This window comes from Phoxinus phoxinus (assembly GCF_949152265.1).
Source record: "Phoxinus phoxinus genome assembly, chromosome: 22".
In the NCBI taxonomy this organism is placed as follows: Eukaryota; Metazoa; Chordata; class Actinopteri; order Cypriniformes; family Leuciscidae; genus Phoxinus; species Phoxinus phoxinus.
The window spans coordinates 385331-409072 of NC_136897.1; the positions used below are offsets into that span (position 1 = coordinate 385331).

General features: G+C 47.1%; 1 protein-coding gene across 1 annotated transcript in view; it reads left to right on the top strand.

Annotated features, from left to right (window-relative positions):
- Positions 1 to 23742, top strand: part of poc1a (POC1 centriolar protein A) — a 102257-nt gene that overhangs the window by 39787 nt on the left and 38728 nt on the right. Inside the window, exons 7-9 of the mRNA XM_079597507.1 lie at positions 2585 to 2718; positions 13447 to 13515; positions 13603 to 13710. Of these exons, the coding sequence (XP_079453633.1) occupies positions 2585 to 2718; positions 13447 to 13515; positions 13603 to 13710 (311 nt within the window). The remainder of the gene's footprint in view (positions 1 to 2584; positions 2719 to 13446; positions 13516 to 13602; positions 13711 to 23742) is intronic.

Consider the following 23742-nt stretch of genomic DNA (forward strand, 5'->3'; position numbering starts at 1 on the left):
GCCTTCGCCTGCGGGGGGCGTGTGCTGCTGACGCCTGTAGTATCTGCCTTCGCCTGGGGGGGGGCGTGTGCTGCTGACGCCTGTAGTGTCTGCCTTCGCCTGCGGGGGGCGTGTGCTGCTGACGCCTGTAGTATCTGCCTTCGCCTGTGGGGGGCGTGTGCTGCTGATGCCTGTAGTGTCTGCCTTCGCCTGCGGGGGGCGTGTGCTGCTGACGCCTGTAGTGTCTGCCTTCGCCTGCGGGGGGCTTGTGCTGCTGACGCCTGTAGTGTCTGCCTTCGCCTGCGGGGGGCGTGTGCTGCTGACACCTGTAGTGTCTGCCTTCGCCTGTGGGGGGCGTGTGCTGCTGACGCCTGTAGTGTCTGCCTTCGCCTGTGGGGGGCGTGTGCTGCTGACGCCTGTAGTGTCTGCCTTCGCCTGTGGGGGGCGTGTGCTGCTGACGCCTGTAGTGTCTGCCTTCGCCTGCGGGGGGCGTGTGCTGCTGACGCCTGTAGTGTCTGCCTTCGCCTGCGGGGGGCGTGTGCTGCTGACGCCTGTAGTGTCTGCCTTCGCCTGTGGGGGGCGTGTGCTGCTGACGCCTGTAGTGTCTGCCTTCGCCTGTGGGGGGCGTGTGCTGCTGACGCCTGTAGTGTCTGCCTTCGCCTGCGGGGGGCGTGTGCTGCTGACACCTGTAGTGTCTGCCTTCGCCTGTGGGGGGCGTGTGCTGCTGACGCCTGTAGTGTCTGCCTTCGCCTGTGGGGGGCGTGTGCTGCTGACGCCTGTAGTGTCTGCCTTCGCCTGCGGGGGGCGTGTGCTGCTGACGCCTGTAGTGTCTGCCTTCGCCTGCGGGGGGCGTGTGCTGCTGACGCCTGTAGTGTCTGCCTTCGCCTGTGGGGGGCGTGTGCTGCTGACGCCTGTAGTGTCTGCCTTCGCCTGCGGGGGGCTTGTGCTGCTGACGCCTGTAGTATCTGCCTTCGCCTGTGGGGGGCGTGTGCTGCTGACGCCTGTAGTGTCTGCCTTCGCCTGCGGGGGGCGTGTGCTGCTGACGCCTGTAGTGTCTGCCTTCGCCTGCGGGGGGCTTGTGCTGCTGACGCCTGTAGTGTCTGCCTTCGCCTGCGGGGGGCTTGTGCTGCTGACGCCTGTAGTGCCTGCCTTCGCCTGCGGGGGGCGTGTGCTGCTGACGCCTGTAGTGCCTGCCTTCGCCTGCGGGGGGCGTGTGCTGCTGACGCCTGTAGTGTCTGCCTTCGCCTGTGGGGGGCGTGTGCTGCTGACGCCTGTAGTGTCTGCCTTCGCCTGCGGGGGCGTGTGCTGCTGACGCCTGTAGTGCCTACCTTCGCCTGCGGGGGGCGTGTGCTGCTGACGCCTGTAGTGTCTGCCTTCGCCTGTGGGGGGCGTGTGCTGCTGACGCCTGTAGTGTCTGCCTTCGCCTGTGGGGGGCGTGTGCTGCTGACGCCTGTAGTGTCTGCCTTTGCCTGTGGGGGGCGTGTGCTGCTGACGCCTGTAGTGTCTGCCTTCGCCTGTGGGGGGCGTGTGCTGCTGACGCCTGTAGTGTCTGCCTTCGCCTGTGGGGGGCGTGTGCTGCTGACGCCTGTAGTGTCTGCCTTCGCCTGTGGGGGGCTTGTGCTGCTGACGCCTGTAGTGTCTGCCTTCGCCTGTGGGGGGCGTGTGCTGCTGATGCCTGTAGTGCCTACCTTCGCCTGCGGGGGGCGTGTGCTGCTGACGCCTGTAGTGTCTGCCTTCGCCTGCGGGGGGCGTGTGCTGCTGACGCCTGCAGTGTCTACCTTCGCCTGTGGGGGGCGTGTGCTGCTGACGCCTGTAGTGTCTGCCTTCGCCTGCGGGGGGCGTGTGCTGCTGACGCCTGTAGTGTCTGCCTTCGCCTGCGGGGGGCGTGTGCTGCTGACGCCTGTAGTGTCTGCCTTCGCCTGGGGGGGGCGTGTGCTGCTGACGCCTGTAGTGTCTGCCTTCGCCTGCGGGGGGCGTGTGCTGCTGACGCCTGTAGTGTCTGCCTTCGCCTGCGGGGGGCGTGTGCTGCTGACGCCTGTAGTGTCTGCCTTCGCCTGCGGGGGGCGTGTGCTGCTGACGCCTGTAGTGCCTGCCTTCGCCTGCGGGGGGCGTGTGCTGCTGACGCCTGTAGTGCCTGCCTTCGCCTGCGGGGGGCGTGTGCTGCTGACGCCTGTAGTGTCTGCCTTCGCCTATTTTTATTTAAAAACTTTACAACATACAAAAACAAGCAAGGTCAATAAGTCAAATTTGACCTAATGACAAGACATGGTTTGTTTTATTGTCAAATGTCATGAGGTGCGACTCCTTAAAGATGTAACAATATTTCTGAATTATTAATAATTCATGAGACTTTTGCAACAACAACAAAATAAGAACACTTTTTACCTTGAGAACATATAACTTTATACATTAAACTGGGGTTAGTTGCAATGGGAAAAATGTGTTTTGTGCCGACACGTTTTAGTTGTTGAAAACCATCCAAAATAAAGTTTTGCAATGCAATTAGTTTTTACGGTTTATATGTTTTATGTAATTGTTTAGATGATATAAGTGTGTTTGTGTGTGTGTGTGTGTGTGTGTGTGTGTGTGTGTGTGTGTGTTCTAGTTCATAGTGCGGCGGTGAACGGCCTCTCCTTCCATCCGTCAGGAAACTTCCTTATCTCAGCCTCCAGCGACTCCACACTCAAGATTCTGGACCTGCTGGAGGGCCGGCTGCTCTACACACTGCACGGCCATCAGGTATACACCCCTGACCTCTGACCCGAACCCTGACCCCTTACCTTAACCCTGACCTCTGACCCCTGACCTTAACCCTGACCTCCAGCGACTCCACACTCAAGATCCTGGACCTGCTGGAGGGCCGGCTGCTCTACACACTGCACGGCCATCAGGTACAGACCCCTGACCTCTGACCCCAACCCTGACCCCTGACCTTAACCCTGACCCCTGACCTTAACCCTGACCTCCAGCGACTCCACACTAAAGATGCTGGACCTGCTGGAGGGCCGGCTGCTCTACACACTGCACGGCCATCAGGTACAGACCCCTGACCTCTGACCCGAACCCTGACCCCTGACCTTAACCCTGACCCCTGACCTCCAGCGACTCCACACTCAAGATCCTGGACCTGCTGGAGGGCCGGCTGCTCTACACACTGCACGGCCATCAGGTACAGACCGCTGACCTCTGACCCCTGACCTTAACCCTGACCTCCAGCGACTCCACACTCAGGATCCTGGACCTGCTGGAGGGCCGGCTGCTCTACACACTGCACGGCCATCAGGTACAGACCGCTGACCCCTGACCTCTGACCTTGACCCCTGACTTTAACCCTGACCTCCAGCGACTCCACACTAAAGATGCTGGACCTGCTGGAGGGCCTAACCCTAACCCTGCTCTACACACTACACGGCCATCAGGTACAAACCGCTGACCCCTGACCTTAACCCTGACCTCCAGCGACTCCACACTAAAGATGCTGGACCTGCTGGAGGGCCTAACCCTAACCCTGCTCTACACACTGCACGGCCATCAGGTACACACCGCTGACCCCTGACCTTAACCCCTGACCTTAACCCTGACCTCCAGCGACTCCACACTCAAGATCTTGGACCTGCTGGAGGGCCTAACCCTAACCCTGCTCTACACACTGCACGGCCATCAGGTATACACCCCTAACCTCTGACCCCAACCCTGACCCTGACCTTAACCCTGACCTCCAGCGACTCCACACTCAGGATCCTGGACCTGATCCTTGATCCTCCACTCACACTCCAGGAGCTGTGCGCTGAAGGCGGAGTCTTGGACACGGGGCAAACGCTGGCCTGACTGCTTTGTATTTTCGGACAACCTTCTTCATGCACTAAATCACACACTCACTCTTATAACTTCTGCATCATTCCCTGATGCCTATCGTACCTAAATCTTCACGAGGCAGTTCGTTGCACCAGGGCTGGTGGAGCACTTGGGAATCTGATGGGTCGAAGCTGCTGTAAAGTTTTCTTTCAGCGAAGCAGGGACTAGGAGTCAGTTGGGATTGCGTTTAACAGAAGTTATTCTTCATTGAGAACTCCACTGTACGGGCGCAGTACTTCCAGCATTATCTAAATCTTAACAGTTTACATTGCAATTTTATCTCCATTCCAAGGGGGGGGGGGGGATTTCTGGGAGTGGAAAGTAGGGAGGAGTTGATTCTATCCAGCAAAAACCTGTGTGGCAAACTATCTAGATTACTCCAGAGAAACCGAGCAAATCAGCTATTGTGTTGCTAATCCAATCATCCTGACTCGATTGCTCAAACCTTAACATTATCATAGAGACAAAGGCACCGCTGTACCTTGAGCTTAATGGTCAGGAAGTGCATCAAGACAGAAGCTAACGTCAGACTCCTGAATTGCTTGACTCAATCTTCATCTATACCTCAAATGCTAAAATCAGTATTCTTCACCGTGATGTTTATGGAAAGCATATCTGGAATAGACTCCTAAAATGTGTTATTCTTCAGTGTATGTTGTTCTGCATATGCATGAATTAATCCCATGAGCGTTGGCTAAATCTATCGAGTATTACAGCGCACGCCGACATACTGAAGGTGAGTCATGTTAGCGCTCAGACCTGAAGCCTCCTGGTTAGCGTTAGCGTTAGTGTAGCGAACGCCTGCTAGCGTCAGTGGGATGAGTGCGTGACCTCTGTCAGCTTCAGCTCAACACACCGCTGCAAACACAGGCAGCACATGAGGAGCAGATCACGATCACAGAGCTTAAGTCGGCTCAAAGACGTGTTTTGGGCTGAAGACGGAGTTTTCCATCATGTGACGAGCAGTCGTGTGGGAAACCCCCCATTGGTTAACTAGCTACAATGCTCGTGTTGATGGCAGATCAGACTCCGAGGCAGCAGGAGGAGATGAGACTCGCGTTTGGACGTCACTGGGTTCGTCTCGGACACATTAATGGCTCCAGGAGTCCGGTGTCTGACCTCGTCTTCTACACTGCCTGACGTCCCACTGAACAGCTCTTGTTCAGTCCACTCGAACACTGCTGTCCGGCTTTTAAATGAGACGCCCTCCAGCTCCTGCTAGAGCGGCAGTTCCAGATATACAAAGGCCTTTCAATATCACAATGCCTTGGTCTTAATGTTAATATAAAGGATTTGTTTTGGTTTATTATGTGCTTTATTTCGAGCAAGATCTGGCAACACAAATCTTCTCCCTGTGGTTTTCCTGCACGGCGCACACACAGAAGAGACACGCGTCCCTGATGCGAGTTTGAATACGTCATTAACAGCTAGTTAATTTCAGTTCCGTTCACACCGCATAGAACTTAAGTGCTTTAACATGAAGTCATGAAATCTAAATCGACCTCATGTATTTTATTAGCACACGTTACTATTCTTGTGGTCAAGAATCATCCATGCAAGTTAATAAAAAAAAAACATTGTTTGTCTTTGTAATCTTTGATCAAAATCTAAAAATGTGCTTCCTTCTCTGATTACGTCAGATTGTAATCTTGTGTTCGATCTGAAGGGAACGCCTACTAATCAATTCCCAGCAGAAAAAAGCCACGCCCTCTATTTTTCTCATTCAGTTTTCCTTTTCACTGGGAAAACCGATCACAATTGAAATCACAAGTGAAGTTGGCCACAACTTCCAGTTCACGAGGAGTTTAATTAAAAAAACTTAAATTATCGTGATGTGAAAATCTGATACCGTCACATGGCTAATCCTAACTTTACAAGGTTATTTACAGGGATTTTTTTTCACGGTTCACATTATTCTGAAGTTTAGTCTCAGAACAAACATGTCAAGAAGTGTTTCTGGCATGTCTTTAGATGTGTCATCAAGGTACAAACGGCTTCATCTTTAGTAATACATGTAACGAGCGTGGAAATAAAGATGTCACTCCGACTGCAGAGGAATCTCATTCTCATAAAGGTTTGTGAATGTCCTGTAAGGGTTCACAGGGTTCCTGTAGTCATCAGTACGAGTCTGTGTCTCTGGAAGCTGCCATTGGCCAGAGTCTCTCTTGGCTCTGAGAGGATCAGCAGATGCTTCATGCTAGTGTGTGTGTGGTGTCTGTGTGTGCGATGCTTCATGCTAGTGTGTGTGTGGTGTCTGTGTGTGCGATGCTTCATGCTAGTGTGTGTGTGGTGTCTGTGTGTGCGACGCTTCATGCTAGTGTGTGTGTGGTGTCTGTGTGTGCGATGCTTCATGCTAGTGTGTGTGTGGTGTCTGTGTGTGCGATGCTTCATGCTAGTGTGTGTGTGGTGTCTGTGTGTGCGATGCTTCATGCTAGTGTGTGTGTGGTGTCTGTGTGTGCGATGCTTCATGCTAGTGTGTGTGTGGTGTCTGTGTGTGCGATGCTTCATGCTAGTGTGTGTGTGGTGTCTGTGTGTGCGATGCTTCATGCTAGTGTGTGTGTGGTGTCTGTGTGTGCGATGCTTCATGCTAGTGTGTGTGGTGTCTGTGTGTGCGATGCTTCATGCTAGTGTGTGTGTGGTGTCTGTGTGTGCGATGCTTCATGCTAGTGTGTGTGTGTGGTGTCTGTGTGTGCGATGCTTCATGCTAGTGTGTGTGTGTGGTGTCTGTGTGTGCGATGCTTCATGCTAGTGTGTGTGTGGTGTCTGTGTGTGCGATGCTTCATGCTAGTGTGTGTGTGGTGTCTGTGTGTGCGATGCTTCATGCTAGTGCATGTGTGGTGTCTGTGTGTGCGATGCTTCATGCTAGTGCGTGTGTGGTGTCTGTGTGTGCGATGCTTCATGCTAGTGTGTGTGTGGTGTCTGTGTGTGCGATGCTTCATGCTAGTGTGTGTGTGGTGTCTGTGTGTGCGATGCTTCATGCTAGTGTGTGTGTGGTGTCTGTGTGTGCGATGCTTCATGCTAGTGTGTGTGTGTGGTGTCTGTGTGTGCGACGCTTCATGCTAGTGTGTGTGTGGTGTCTGTGTGTGCGATGCTTCATGCTAGTGTGTGTGTGGTGTCTGTGTGTGCGACGCTTCATGCTAGTGTGTGTGTGGTGTCTGTGTGTGCGACGCTTCATGCTAGTGTGTGTGTGGTGTCTGTGTGTGCGATGCTTCATGCTAGTGTGTGTGTGGTGTCTGTGTGTGCGATGCTTCATGCTAGTGTGTGTGTGGTGTCTGTGTGTGCGATGCTTCATGCTAGTGTGTGTGTGGTGTCTGTGTGTGCGATGCTTCATGCTAGTGTGTGTGTGGTGTCTGTGTGTGCGATGCTTCATGCTAGTGTGTGTGTGGTGTCTGTGTGTGCGATGCTTCATGCTATTGTGTGTGTGGTGTCTGTGTGTGCGATGCTTCATGCTAGTGTGTGTGTGGTATCTGTGTGTGCGATGCTTCATGCTAGTGTGTGTGTGGTGTCTGTGTGTGCGATGCTTCATGCTAGTGTGTGTGTGGTGTCTGTGTGTGCGATGCTTCATGCTAGTGTGTGTGTGGTGTCTGTGTGTGCGATGCTTCATGCTAGTGTGTGTGTGGTGTCTCTGTGTGCGATGCTTCATGCTAGTGTGTGTGTGGTGTCTGTGTGTGCGATGCTTCATGCTAGTGTGTGTGTGGTGTCTGTGAGTGCGATGCTTCATGCTAGTGTGTGTGTGGTGTCTGTGTGTGCGACGCTTCATGCTAGTGTGTGTGTGGTGTCTGTGTGTGCGGTTCGTCCGGTGAGGCTCAGACTGTTAGTCAGCATCAGTTAGTCTCGCACATGTGCTGAGCCAGTTCTTAGCCATCATATTTCTAACATGCAGTCAAACGTGACACTCAACAAACCTCGCCAGTTCAGATATGTCATGTGTTCTAGCTCACGCACACCTGGCGCAACTAATGAAGCCCTTGATTAGTGAGACAACACCTGTTCTGCAGATCTGTGCTATTGTGAGGGATTATATTCAGGGGAACATGTTCTTTCTCTGGGTTGAGTACATGCATAGATGCAAATTTAACGAATTGTTAAAAGATAATTTTCTTCTAAGAGTGCAGAGAAAGCAGCTGTCATGTATAGATTTGAAACAGCTTCTCAAACAGTCTTTTAAACAAACCGTATCATTATAATGATAAAATCTTTCAGATTCTCGCAGTAGTACTGGGATTAAAGTTTATAAACGGTTTAAATCAGGTGATTTTAGGTGTTTTGGTTTTAAAATGTATTGGTCTGTAAATGTTTATTATGACTAAACCTAATTGTGTTTTTATACTTTTTTATTTATTCTTAATTTTTCACTACTAAATGTACTTGTATATGTTCTACTGTTTCTTGTATTGAAACGCTCGGTCTGTCTGTCGGTAGGGAAGCGTAAGATGGCACCACAGAACAGTTCAGAATGCAATGAGCATGCAGTCAAATACAGACCAGTGCTTAAGACATGCCTTCTTTGGGCGATGCCACTATACCAGTAAACTGACGAGCGCACCTTAGTAAATCACGTTTTGCATGATTAATTTAAATACTCTCCTTCCATATCACGTCTGAAAGGGAAACTCCTACAAATGCATAACTAACTGCAGAAATATCTGTTTCCATCACTCATTTCTCTCTGCGTGTCTGTAGTAAATCCTGACAGTAGTTTTTAACGTGTGAAGAGTTATTGTCTCATTGTTCTCTGAGTCAACTGTAGATATTTCGCATGTTTTACAGGAGCTGTGCAGTGTAGTTGAGCATGTGCACACATGTGTGTGTTACAGACGTGTTCAGCAGAAGAGACTCGTCCAGTTCACATTCCTCATGTTCATCTGCCGTCATCTCTTCCTCTGACGCTTCAGGCTGAGACACGTTCGGCCTTATACAACAGCACACTGCTCTAAAGCACATGCTTTTACTCTAACCTCAACACACAATACTCAGATGATGTTACATCCATGTTTGGAATTATTTTTTTTTACAGTTACCATGATGTACTATCTGCATTGCAGTTCAATTCAATTCAATTCAAGTTTATTTGTATAGCGCTTTTCACAATACACATTGTTTCAAAGCAGCTTTACAGAAAATGCATTTCAAAAATATACATACAAAAATACAGTTAGTTAATCATGAAATTTAGGGCATAACATATCGCCGGCGTTGGGTCGTCTCTTCACAGGCGTCGGGGCATCTGAAGTCTCCATGAGAGGCTGGATACGTAACTGGAGCTGACGAACTCTCTTTGAGTTATAGTGACAGGCGTCCCGAGATAACAACAAAAAAGGCAGATGGGAAATAATTAGCGTAGCTGCTGTTCTTAATATGAATGCATTTGATCTGATTTAACTGTAGTATAAAAGGTATGAGATGCATCATGTGAATGCTTGGCTAAAGAGATGCGTCTTTAATCTAGTTTTAAACTGGGAGAGCGAGTCTGAGCCTCGGACAGTATCAGGAAGGCTATTCCAGAGTTTAGGAGCTCGATGTGAAAACGCCCTCCCTCCTTTAGTGGACTTAGATATCCTAAGTACGACCAGAAGCCTCGAATTTAGCGATCTTAAAGAGCGCGATGGAATATATGGCGATAGAAGATCTCTTAAATACACAGGAGCTAAACCATTTAGGGCTTTATAGGTCAGTAACAATACTTTGTAATTGATACGGAACTTAATAGGTAACCAGTGTATAGATGATAAAATTGGTGTTATATGATCATATTTTCTTGACCTAGTAAGAACTCTAGCAGCTGCATTTTGGACTAACTGTAGCTTGTTTACGGAGGATGCAGGACAACCAGCTAATAGAGCATTACAGTAATCTAGTCTCGAGGTCATGAATGCATGAACTAACTTTTCTGCATCAGAAACTGATAGCATATTACGTAGCTTAGCAATGTTTCTAAGGTGGAAAAAGGCTGTTCTTGTGACATTTGAAATATGATTTTCAAAAGACAAGTTGCGGTCTAGTATAACACCCAGGTCTTTTACTGTAGAGGATAAAATAACAGGACGTCCATCTAGATTAAGGTTGTATTGTAAGAGGTTTTGTGGGCAGTTTTTTGGACCAATCAGTAGTACCTCCGTTTTATCTGAATTTAATAGAAGAAAATTACACGTCATCCAATATTTTATATCTTTAACACACTCTGTCATTTTAGATAATTTAGTGTTATCATCTGGTCTAGATGAAATATATAATTGAGTGTCATCAGCATAACAGTGGAAACTTATTCCATGTTTTCTTATAATATTACCAAGTGGCAGCATATAAATTGAGAATAGCAGGGGGCCTAATACAGATCCCTGCGGCACTCCATAATTTACTGACGTTATCTTTGATTTTTCCCCATTTAAATGGACAAAATGGTAACGGTCTGATAGGTACGATCTAAACCAGCTTAATGCCTGTCCCTGAACACCAGTGTAATTTTGAAGTCGATCTAAGAGTATTTTATGATCTATAGTGTCGAACGCAGCACTAAGATCGAGTAAAACTAGTATTGAGATACAGCCTTGGTCAGAAGCTAAAAGTAAATCATTTGTAATTTTAACCAGCGCAGTTTCTGTGCTATGATGTGGCCTGAATCCTGACTGAAACTTTTCATAGATATCGTTTTCTTGCAAGAAAGAGCACAATTGAGCGGACACAACTTTTTCTAGTATTTTAGACATAAATGGAAGATTTGAAATGGGTCTGTAATTTGCTAGGTTATTTGGATCTAATTGTGGTTTCTTAATAAGAGGTTTTATAACTGCCAGCTTGAATGTTTTTGGAACATGTCCTAAAGATAGAGACGAGTTAATAATATTGAGAAGAGGCTCTTCCACTACAGGTAACACTTCTTTCAGTAGTTTAGTGGGTATTGGATCTAATAAACATGTTGTTGGTTTAGATGCAGTGATAAGTTTATTTAGCTCTTCCTGTCCTATAGTTGTAAAGCGCTGTAGTTGTTCTTGAGGGGCGATAATTGAGGCTGAATCATAAGACGCTGTCAAAGATTGTACATTTACAATTGTGTTTCTGATGCTTTCTATTTTCTCAGTGAAGAAATTCATGAAATCATTACTATTAAAATGTAACGGAATATTTTGTTCAGGTGATGTCTGTTTATTTGTTAATCTAGCCACGGTGTTAAATAAAAACCTTGGATTGTTTTGGTTATTTTCTATTAGTTTGCGGAGATGCTCAGACCTGGCTGCTTTTAGAGCCTTTTTATAACGTGACATACTGTCTTTCCACGCGATTCTAAAGACCTCTAAATTAGTTTGTTTCCATTTGCGCTCTAAGTTACGAGTTTCTCTCTTGATAACATGCGTAGCACTGTTGTACCATGGTGCTTTAGTTTTCTCTCTAACCTTTTTTAATCTAATTGGTGCAACAGTTTCTAATGTACTAGAGAAAATGGTGCTCATACTGCTAGTCATTTCCTCTAGTTCCTCTGTTTGTTTGGGTTCACTGAGGAGCGGAGATAGATCAGGTAAGCTATTCAAGAATCTATCTATAGTAGTTGGAAGGATTGTTCTGCCTGGTCGATAACGCGGCGCAACATGACACATTTCAGCCGTACGTAGTATGCAAGTTACCATGTAATGATCAGTGACATCATCACTTTGCGGTATAATATCTATATCGGTTGGATCGGTTCCATATGATATAATTAAATCTAGAGTATGATTAAGACGATGAGTGGGACCACTAACGTTTTGCTTGACCCCAAAGGAGTTTAATAAATCTGTAAACGCAGCTCCTAACGCATCATTTGTGTTATCAACGTGTATGTTGAAATCTCCAACAATTATTGCCTTATCGGCATTGACCAATAGATCTGAGAGAAAATCTGCAAACTCTTTTAGGAAATCAGCGTAAGGCCCTGGCGGTCTATATACGGTAGCCAAGGCTAGAGATAATAGGGATTTCTTTCTTACATCTAGGAGCGTAACATTTAGAACAAGTACTTCAAACGAATTAAACCTGTGGCCTGTTTTCTGAGTAACATTAAGAATATCTCTATAGATTGTTGCAACACCGCCGCCACGACCAATCAGACGGGGCTCATGCTTATAACCGTATCCTGGTGGAGTGGACTCATTAAGACCGAAATAATCATTTGGTTTAAGCCAGGTTTCAGTAAGGCAGAGTACATCAAAGCTATTATCAGTGACCATTTCATTTACAATAACCGCCTTAGGTGTAAGCGATCTAATGTTTAGAAGACCTAGCTTTAGACATCGTTTTTGTTCACTAATATTGAGATTTTCTGGTTTAATCACAATTAGATTTTTCTTAGATCCTGCAGTAGATTTATTGTTTGGCCTCACTAAACGAGGAATAGACACAGTTTCTATATAGTGTTCTACACTGGTACTTATATCAATTAATTTGGGACAGCAAAGAATGTGATTTGGACTTGGATTGCAGTCTTTGTTGTGTTCCTAGTAGCCTATATAGTTGTAATCTAAATTATTCAACCCACTGCAAATCAGGTTTATTGGCAAAATGTACAGACTTTAAGCTGTTTGCAATGAAAAAATCAAACAAAAGTGATTGAAATAGCTCAACACAACAAATGTTTCAAGTGGTTTCCCCAAATTCAACTGAAAATGCTTCTGTGGTCTCAAAATTACTCACCCCCTGAATATAATCCCTCACATCAACACAGATCTGCAGAACAGGTGTTGTCTCACGAATCAAGGGCTTCATTAGTGGCACCAGGTGTGCTTGAGCTAGAACACATGACACATCTGAACTGGCGAGATGTGGAGCTCGTGATGCTCTGCGGCTGATTTATATCCTCTGGCACTGGAAACCTGCAGCGTGTGGAAGGAGAGATGGTTCACTGAAGTTTCAGGAAATCCTAGAATCATTTTGATTACTAGTACTGTACATTCACGAAACGTAGGCTGTCGTGTTTAATTTAATTGGTGCATCAGTCGCTTGTCTAATATAAATTTAGGGAAATCTAGTCCAATAAATGATAAACATCATGTTTCTATTCAGAACTTCAAACATGACAGCTAACGTATGTTAGCAAACTCACTGTGAGTCACACACACTAGTGAATTCAGTGAGTGGATACTTGACATCGACTGTGTTACACTCCAAAACCCTTACACTCCATGAGCACAGGATGTGAGAGAGAGAGAGAGAGTGTGTGTGTGTGTGTGTGTGTGTGTGTGTGTGTGTGTGTGTGTGTGGTTTGGTTTTGCAGTGTCTGGTCTGAGTTCAGCTCATGTACAGCCTAAATTTATCCTGCTCTCTTCAGCCAAAGTCAATATGGCTTCATGACGCTATAATTTTCCTCCTACAGACGGCCGAGGGTTTCTTCTGTTCTCTCTGGCTCTCTGAGAATTGTGTGTATAGAAGGAAACGACTGGCGTCCTTCTAGATTACAGTGCAGAATAAAGCCGCTTGTGACCGACTCCACTGTGGGCTGAAGGAGATGATTAGACCAATGTCCAAGCTGCTGTTTTATGTATAAGACCAGCAAACAACATTAAATTATTCTTTCAACTACTTTGAGAAGCATCATTAGAATTCTTCTTTACGGGTCGTCTCATAATGATTGTGTGTTTTTAGGGTCCTGCCACCTGTGTGAGCTTCTCCAGGACCGGAGACTACTTCGCCTCCGCTGGCTCTGATCAACAGGTGATGCTCTGCTGTATGATACACACAAAAGTGTGTGTGTGTGTGTGTGTGTTCAGTGCGCAGCGCTCATCATGTGACCATGTGCAGGTGATGGTGTGGAGGACCAACTTCGACAGTGTGGATTACAGTGCAGTGCTGGAGCAGAGATGTGCTGCGGACTCCAGCGCTTCGGTTCACAGAGGCCCGTTCACACAGGTAAACACATCATCACCACATCATCACCACATCATCACCACCACCACATCATCACCACCACCACATCATCACCACCACCACATCATCACCACATCACCACATCATCATCACCACATCATCACCATCACCACATCATCACCACATCATCATCACCACATCATTACCACATCATCATCACCACATCATCATAACCACATCATCACCACCACCACATCATCACCACCACATCATCATAACCACATCATCACCACCACCACATCATCACCACCACATCATCACCACATCATCATAACCACATCATCATCACCACATCATCACCACCACATCATCATCACCACCACATCATCACCACATCACCACCACATCATCATCACCACATCATCATCACCACATCATCACCACCACATCATCACCTCATCATCATCACCACATCATCATCACCACATCATCACCACCACATCATCACCACCACATCATCATCACCACCACATCATCACCACATCACCACCACATCATCATCACCACATCATCATCACCACATCATCATCACCACATCATCACCACCACATCATCATCACCACCACATCATCACCACATCATCATCACCACATCATCATCACCACATCATCATCACCACATCATCACCACCACATCATCACCACCACCACATCATCACCACATCATCATCACCTCATCATCACCACCACCACATCATCACCACATCATCACCACATCATCATAACCACATCACCACATCATCATCACCACATCATCATCACCACCACATCACCACCACATCATCATCACCACCACATCATCACCACATCACCACCACATCATCATCACCACATCACCACATCATCATCACCACATCATAACCACATCATCACCACCACCACATCATCATCACCACATCATCATCACCACATCATCATCACCACCACATCATCACCACATCACCACCACATCATCATCACCACATCATCACCACCACATCACCACATCATCATCACCACCACATCACCACATCATCATCACCACATCACCACATCATCACCACCACATCACCACATCATCATCACCACCACATCACCACATCATCATCACCACATCATCACCACCACATCACCACATCATCATCACCACATCATCACATCATCATCACCACATCATCACCACCACATCACCACATCATCACCACCACATCATCACCACATCATCATCACCACATCACCACATCATCATCACCACATCATCACCACCACATCACCACATCATCACCACCACATCATCACCACATCATCATCACCACATCATCACCACATCATCATAACCACATCATCACCACCACCACATCATCACCACATCATCACCACATCATCATAACCACATCACCACATCATCATCACCACATCATCACCACCACATCATCATCACCACCACATCATCACCACATCACCACCACATCATCATCACCACATCACCACATCATCATCACCACATCATAACCACATCATCACCACCACCACATCATCACCACCACATCATCACCACATCATCATAACCACATCACCACATCATCATCACCACATCATCATCACCACATCATCATCACCACCACATCATCACCACATCACCACCACATCATCATCACCACATCATCACCACATCACCACCACATCATCATCACCACATCACCACATCATCACCACCACATCATCACCACATCATCATAACCACATCACCACATCATCATCACCACATCATCATCACCACATCATCATCACCACCACATCATCACCACATCACCACCACATCATCATCACCACATCATCACCACATCACCACCACATCACCACATCATCATCACCACATCATCACCACCACATCATCATCACCACCACATCATCACCACATCACCACCACATCATCATCACCACATCACCACCACATCATCACCACATCATCACCACATCATCATAACCACATCACCACATCATCATCACCACATCATCACCACCACATCATCATCACCACCACATCATCACCACATCACCACCACATCATCATCACCACATCACCACATCATCATAACCACATCATCACCACCACCACATCATCACCACCACATCATCACCACATCATCATAACCACATCACCACATCATCATCACCACATCATCATCACCACATCATCATCACCACCACATCATCACCACATCACCACCACATCATCATCACCACATCATCACCACATCACCACCACATCATCATCACCACATCACCACATCATCACCACCACATCATCACCACATCATCATAACCACATCACCACATCATCATCACCACATCATCATCACCACATCATCATCACCACCACATCATCACCACATCACCACCACATCATCATCACCACATCATCACCACATCACCACCACATCATCATCACCACATCACCACATCATCATCACCACATCATCACCACCACATCATCATCACCACCACATCATCACCACATCACCACCACATCATCATCACCACATCACCACCACATCATCACCACATCATCACCACATCATCATAACCACATCACCACATCATCATCACCACATCATCACCACCACATCATCATCACCACCACATCATCACCACATCACCACCACATCATCATCACCACATCACCACATCATCATCACCACATCATCACCACCACATCATCACCACATCATCATCACCACATCATCATCACCACATCATCATCACCACATCATCATCACCACATCATCATCACCACATCATCATCACCTCATCATCATCACCACATCACCACATCATCATCACCACATCATCACCACCACATCATCACCACATCATCATCACCACATCATCATCACCACATCATCATCACCACATCATCACCACCACATCATCACCACCACATCATCACCACCACATCATCACCACACCACCACATCATCACCACATCATCACCACATCATCATCTGACTGCAGTGCTTTAAAGTGCTTCAGCTTCACTTGACTTACACTTTCATGCAATCAAACAGTATTGAAACACACTTACATGGGAGGAGAACAGTCCTCCGGATGAGGAACTTAAAAACACTATTGCCAAATGCACACACTAACTGAAGATTTGCCTTCAAATGCTGTGTGAATGTGAAGGCAGATGTATATGACTGTAATACAGTGAGTCCTGCTGAATCTGCAGATATATACAAATTTAGCTGAGTTGTGATTTTGGTCTTTTGCGTTGGCCTTGCTGACTGCACACAAAACCTTCAGCATGCAACACAACGTGTCCTAATTCAGGGAAAGAAGTGCTTCCTTTGAATGAATCAGTGGAACCGATTGGCTAATTAGACTGAACTGAACACAGGAGTCATGAATCACTTCCTCACTGAATCATCTCACGTGACTCACATTAACTATTACTGTGTTGTGGGAACCTTATATGAATAGTGTGTTGATCATGAGAGTAAAGAGCTCTAATTGTTCATGACACATGCTGTTTGAGACCGTTTTGTTTATATGGAGTGTTTGGGAAGTTTATGAACTACAAAAAAGGGTGAAATACATTAGAGAGAAGTTATATCCAAGAAATAATAATTTAGTATCAAATAAATATTGTTCAGTCACTCCTTGAACTGAACCATCGCTCTACTGTTCTGCTGCAAACAGGAAATATGATTTATTATTATTTTACACATTCCATGTTTTGTCTTTTAATGTTTTTTCAATAAAAAAATAAATAAAACAAATTCATAAACACTTAACTGAATAATTTAATAACTTTTTAATAATAATACTTACATTTTCAGAAACTCTGTGTTGTTCAGTTTAATTTTTATGGATTCTGTTTTTTATGATTTAATACAGATTTATTATCAAAAACAATAGTAATCAAATTAATGCATGAACTTTAACAGTTAAATTTAGTCTGTTCAAATTTTATTTTATTACATTTTAAAAATTTTAACCTTTCAGTTTTTGGCAAACAATATGCTGCACAACTAAGGTTTATTGTGGGAAATTCCTTAAAAACAGTATTATTGTTATTATTACTCATTATTATTGATTATTTCTTATTACCATAGAGGACCTTTGAGAGGCACATTCTACTCAACAATAGTAATATATTTCTGTCTTAAACCAGACTTTTATTTTGGCGTGTTCTGAGTTGAGTCTGTGAATCTGCTAATGAAACGCTGCTGAAGAGACTCTCAGATGAAGTCTGTGTGTTAGTACAGTGAGACGCAGGCGAGATCAAACTGAGACAGACTCAGATTCACACAACGAGAAGAACCTCCTGACGGGGAACGAGGAGAACCTCCTGAGGCGAACGAGGAGAACGGGGAATGAGGAGAACCTCCTGACGGTGAACGAGGAGAACCTCCTGATGGTGAACGAGGAGAACCTCCTGATGGGGAACGAGAAGAACCTCCTGACGGGGAACGAGGAAAACCTCCTGACGGCGAACGAGGAGAACGGAGAACGAGGAGAACTTCCTGACGGTGAACGAGGAGAACCTCCTGACGGCGAACGAGGAGAACGGGGAACGAGGAGAACTTCCTGACGGGGAACGAGAAGAACCTCCTGACGGGGAACGAGGAAAACCTCCTGACGGCGAACGAGAAGAACCTCCTGACGGGGAACGAGGAAAACCTCCTGACGGCGAACGAGGAGAACGGAGAACGAGGAGAACTTCCTGACGGTGAACGAGGAGAACCTCCTGACGGCGAACGAGGAGAACGGGGAACGAGGAGAACCTCCTGACGGGGAACGAGGAGAACCTCCTGACGGGGAACGAGGAAAACCTCCTGACGGGGAACGAGAAGAACCTCCTGACGGCGAACGAGGAGAACCTCCTGACGGGGAACGAGGAGAACCTCCTGACGGCGAACGAGGAGAACCTCCTGACGGCGAACGAGGAGAACGGGGAACGAGGAGAACCTCCTGACGGTGAACGAGGAGAACCTCCTGACGGCGAACGAGGAGAACGGGGAACGAGGAGAACCTCCTGACGGCGAACGAGGAGAACCTCCTGACGGCGAACGAGGAGAACCTCCTGACGGGAAACGAGAAGAACCTCCTGACTTCGAACGAGGAGAACCTCCTGACAGCGAACGAGGAGAACCTCCTGACGGTGAACGAGGAGAACCTCCTGACGGCGAACGAGGAGAACCTCCTGACAGCGAACGAGGAGAACCTCCTGACGGGGAACGAGGAGAACCTCCTGACGGGAAACGAGAAGAACCTCCTGACTTCGAACGAGGAGAACCTCCTGACAGCGAACGAGGAGAACCTCCTGACGGTGAACGAGGAGAACCTCCTGACGGCGAACGAGGAGATCGGCGAACGAGGAGAACCTCCTGACAGCGAACGAGGAGAACCTCCTGACGGTGAACGAGGAGAACCTCCTGACGGCGAACGAGGAGAACCTCCTGACGGCGAACGAGGAGAACCTCCTGACAGCGAACGAGGAGATCGGCGAACGAGGAGAACCTCCTGACGGCGAACGAGGAGAACCTCCTGACGGCGAACGAGGAGAACCTCCTGACGGCGAACGAGGAGATCGGCGAACGAGGAGAACCTCCTGACAGCGAACGAGGAGAACCTCCTGACAGCGAACGAGGAGAACCTCCTGACGGCGAACGAGAAGAACCTCCTGACAGCGAACGAGGAGAACCTCCTGACGGTGAACAAGGAGAACCTCCTGACGGTGAACGAGGAGATCGGCGAACGAGGAGAACCTCCTGATGGCGAACGAGGAGAACCTCCTGATGGCGAACGAGGAGAACCTCCTGACAGCGAACGAGGAGAACGGGGAATGAGGAGAACCTCCTGACTTCGAACGAGGAGAACCTCCTGACGGGGAACGAGGAGAACCTCCTGACGGGGAACTAGGAGAACCTCCTGACGGGGAACGAGGAGAACCTCCTGACGGCGAACGAGGAGATCGGCGAACGAGGAGAACCTCCTGACAGCAAACGAGAAGAACGGTGAACGAGGAGAACCTCCTGACGCGAACGAGGAGAACCTCCTGACAGCGAACGAGGAGAACGGGGAATGAGGAGAACCTCCTGACTTCGAACGAGGAGAACCTCCTGACGGGGAACGAGGAGAACCTCCTGACGGGGAACGAGGAGAACCTCCTGACGGGGAACGAGGAGAACCTCCTGACGGCGAACGAGGAGAACCTCCTGACGGTGAATGAGGAGAACTCTGACGGTGAACGAGGAGAACCTCCTGACGGCGAACGAGGAGAACCTCCTGACAGCGAACGAGGAGAACCTCCTGACGGGGAACGAGGAGAACCTCCTGACAGCGAACGAGGAGAACCTCCTGACGGGGAACGAGGAGAACCTCCTGACGGCGAACGAGGAGAACCTCCTGACAGCGAACGAGGAGAACCTCCTGACGGGGAACGAGGAGAACCTCCTGACGGCGAACGAGGAGAACCTCCTGACGGGGAACGAGGAGAACCTCCTGACGGGGAACGAGGAGAACCTCCTGACGGGGAACGAGGAGAACCTCCTGACGGTGAACGAGGAGAACCTCCTGACGGTGAACGAGGAGAACCTCCTGACGGCGAACGAGGAGAACCTCCTGACGGTGAACGAGGAGAACCTCCTGACGGTGAACGAGGAGAACCTCCAACTGTTTATGTTGTGCAGGGGCTTCGGGGAACACTTCTGAATAATGACTCAGTTCACTCAACCATCTGAACGAACAATTTTCTGAACTCCTGCTTCTTTATTTTGCTTCTGATGACAGTAGATAAACTAACTAATGGAAATGAACAGTTCTTTTGATCCTTGTAGTTAAATTTTGCTCTGACAGAAATTGATCATATAATATTGAATGTAAGGCTTTGTGTTGAGGTTCTTTCCCTCCACATTGGCCAGTAAACTAATGTAATGGTGGATCGCTCAGAGCAGAAGTGTGTGTGTGTGTGTGTGTGTGTGTGTGTGTGTGTTGGGTGCATCTGTGTAGCTCTGGATTGACCTTCACAGGGTCAGAATCTCATCTTTAATAATGGCTTCCAGACCAACACTGATTGAGTATTTTTAGCAACTCCTTGCCGAGGCTGTGGCCTGTGGTTAGGTGTGTGTGTAGGTGTTGGAGTGTGTGTGTGTGTGTGTGTGTGTAGGTGTTTGAGTGTGAGTGTAGAGTTTCCTCACCTGAGCTCACTTTCACACGGATCGATGGCTGATAGAGGAACACGCTCCACTCCTTCATTAACACGCACGCTTCATTAACACACACACGCTTCATTAACACACACGTTTCATTAACACACACACGCTTCATTAACACACACGTTTCATTAACATACACACTCGCTTCATTCACACATACGCTTCATTCACACACACGTTTCATTAACACACACGCTTCATTAACACACACACGCTTCATTAACACACACACGCTTCATTAACACACATGCTTCATTAACACACACATGCTTCATTAACACACACACACAATGAAGCAGTTGTGTGTGAATCTGGATGTGTGTGTAAATCTGGATGTGTGTGAGACTCTGCAGTTGTGTGTGAATCTGGATGTGTGTGTAAATCTGGATGTGTGTGTAAATCTGGATGTGTGTGTGACTGGATGTGTGTGTAAATCTGGATGTGTGTGTGAATCTGGATGTGTGTGTGAATCTGGATGTGTGTGTGACTGGATGTGTGTGTAAATCTGGATGTGTGTGTGAATCTGGATGTGTGTGTAAATCTGGATGTGTGTGTGAATCTGGATGTGTGTGTGAATCTGGATGTGTGTGTAAATCTGGATGTGTGTGTGACTCTGGATGTGTGTGTAAATCTGGATGTGTGTGTGAATCTGGATGTGTGTGTAAATCTGGATGTGTGTGTAAATCTGGATGTGTGTGTGACTCTGGATATGTGTGTAAATCTGGATGTGTGTGTGAATCTGGATGTGTGTGTGACTCTGGATGTGTGTGTGAATCTGGATGTGTGTGTGACTCAACAGTTGTGTGTGAATCTGGATGTGTGTGTAAATCTGGATGTGTGTGAGACTCTGCAGTTGTGTGTGAATCTGGATGTGTGTGTGAATCTGGATGTGTGTGTGACTCTGGATTTGTGTGTAAATCTGGATGTGTGTGTGAATCTGGATGTGTGTGTGACTCAACAGTTGTGTGTGAATCTGGATGTGTGTGTAAATCTGGATGTGTGTGTGACTGCAGTTGTGTGTGAATCTGGATGTGTGTGTGACTCAACAGTTGTGTGTGAATCTGGATGTGTGTGTGAATCTGATGTGTGTGTGAATCTGATGTGTGTGTGAATCTGGATGTGTGTGTGACTCTGCAGTTGTGTGTGAATCTGGATGTGTGTGTAAATCTGGATGTGTGTGTGACTCTGCAGTTGTGTGTAAATCTGGATGTGTGTGTGAATCTGGATGTGTGTGTGAATCTGGATGTGTGTGAGACTCTGCAGTTGTGTGTGAATCTGGATGTGTGTGTGAATCTGGATGTGTGTGTAAATCTGGATGTGTGTGTAAATCTGGATGTGTGTGTGACTCTGCAGTTGTGTGTGAATCTGGATGTGTGTGTGACTCAACAGTTGTGTGTGAATCTGGATGTGTGTGTGAATCTGATGTGTGTGTGAATCTGATGTGTGTGTGAATCTGGATGTGTGTGTGACTCTGCAGTTGTGTGTGAATCTGGATGTGTGTGTAAATCTGGATGTGTGTGTGACTCTGCAGTTGTGTGTGAATCTGGATGTGTGTGTAAATCTGGATGTGTGTGTGAATCTGGATGTGTGTGTGAATCTGGATGTGTGTGAGACTCTGCAGTTGTGTGTGAATCTGGATGTGTGTGTAAATCTGGATGTGTGTGTGAATCTGGATGTGTGTGTGAATCTGGATGTGTGTGAGACTCTTCAGTTGTGTGTGAATTTGGATGTGTGTGTAAATCTGGATGTGTGTGAGACTCTGCAGTTGTGTGTGAATCTGGATGTGTGTGTGAATCTGGATGTGTGTGAGACTCTGCAGTTGTGTGTGAATCTGGATGTGTGTGTAAATCTGGATGTGTGTGTGACTCTGCAGTTGTGTGTGAATCTGGATGTGTGTGTGACTCAACAGTTGTGTGTGAATCTGGATGTGTGTGTGAATCTGATGTGTGTGTGAATCTGATGTGTGTGTGAATCTGGATGTGTGTGTGACTCTGCAGTTGTGTGTGAATCTGGATGTGTGTGTAAATCTGGATGTGTGTGTGACTCTGCAGTTGTGTGTGAATCTGGATGTGTGTGTGACTCTGCAGTTGTTTGTGTGAATCTGGATGTGTGTGTGACTCAACAGTTGTGTGTGAATCTGATGTGTGTGTGAATCTGGATGTGTGTGTTTGACTGTAGTCGTGTGTGAATCTGCAGTTGTTTGTGTGAATCTGGATGTGTGTGTGTGTGTGTGTGACTGTAGTTGTGTGTGAATCTGCAGTTGTTTGTGTGAATTTGCAGTTGTGTGTGAATCTGGATGTGTGTGTGTGACTAGTTGTGTGTGAATCTGGTTGTGTGTGTGTGTGACTGTAGTTGTGTGTGAATCTGGTTGTGTGTGTGTGACTGTAGTTGTGTGTGAATCTGTATGTGTGTGTGTGTGTGTGTGACTGCAGTTGTGTGTGAATCTGGATGTGTGTGTGTGTGTGACTCTATAGTTGTGTGTTAATCTGGAAGTGTGTGTGTGTGACTGCAGTTGTGTGTGAATCTGATGTGTGTGTGAATCTGATGTGTGTGTGAATCTGATGTGTGTGTGAATCTGGATGTGTGTGTGAATCTGGATGTGTGTGTGACTCTGCAGTTGTGTGTGAATCTGGATGTGTGTGTAAATCTGGATGTTTGTGTGAATCTGGATGTGTGTGTGAATCTGGATGTGTGTGAGACTCTGCAGTTGTGTGTGAATCTGGATGTGTGTGTGACTCAACAGTTGTGTGTGAATCTGGATGTGTGTGTAAATCTGGATGTGTGTGTGACTCTGCAGTTGTGTGTGAATCTGG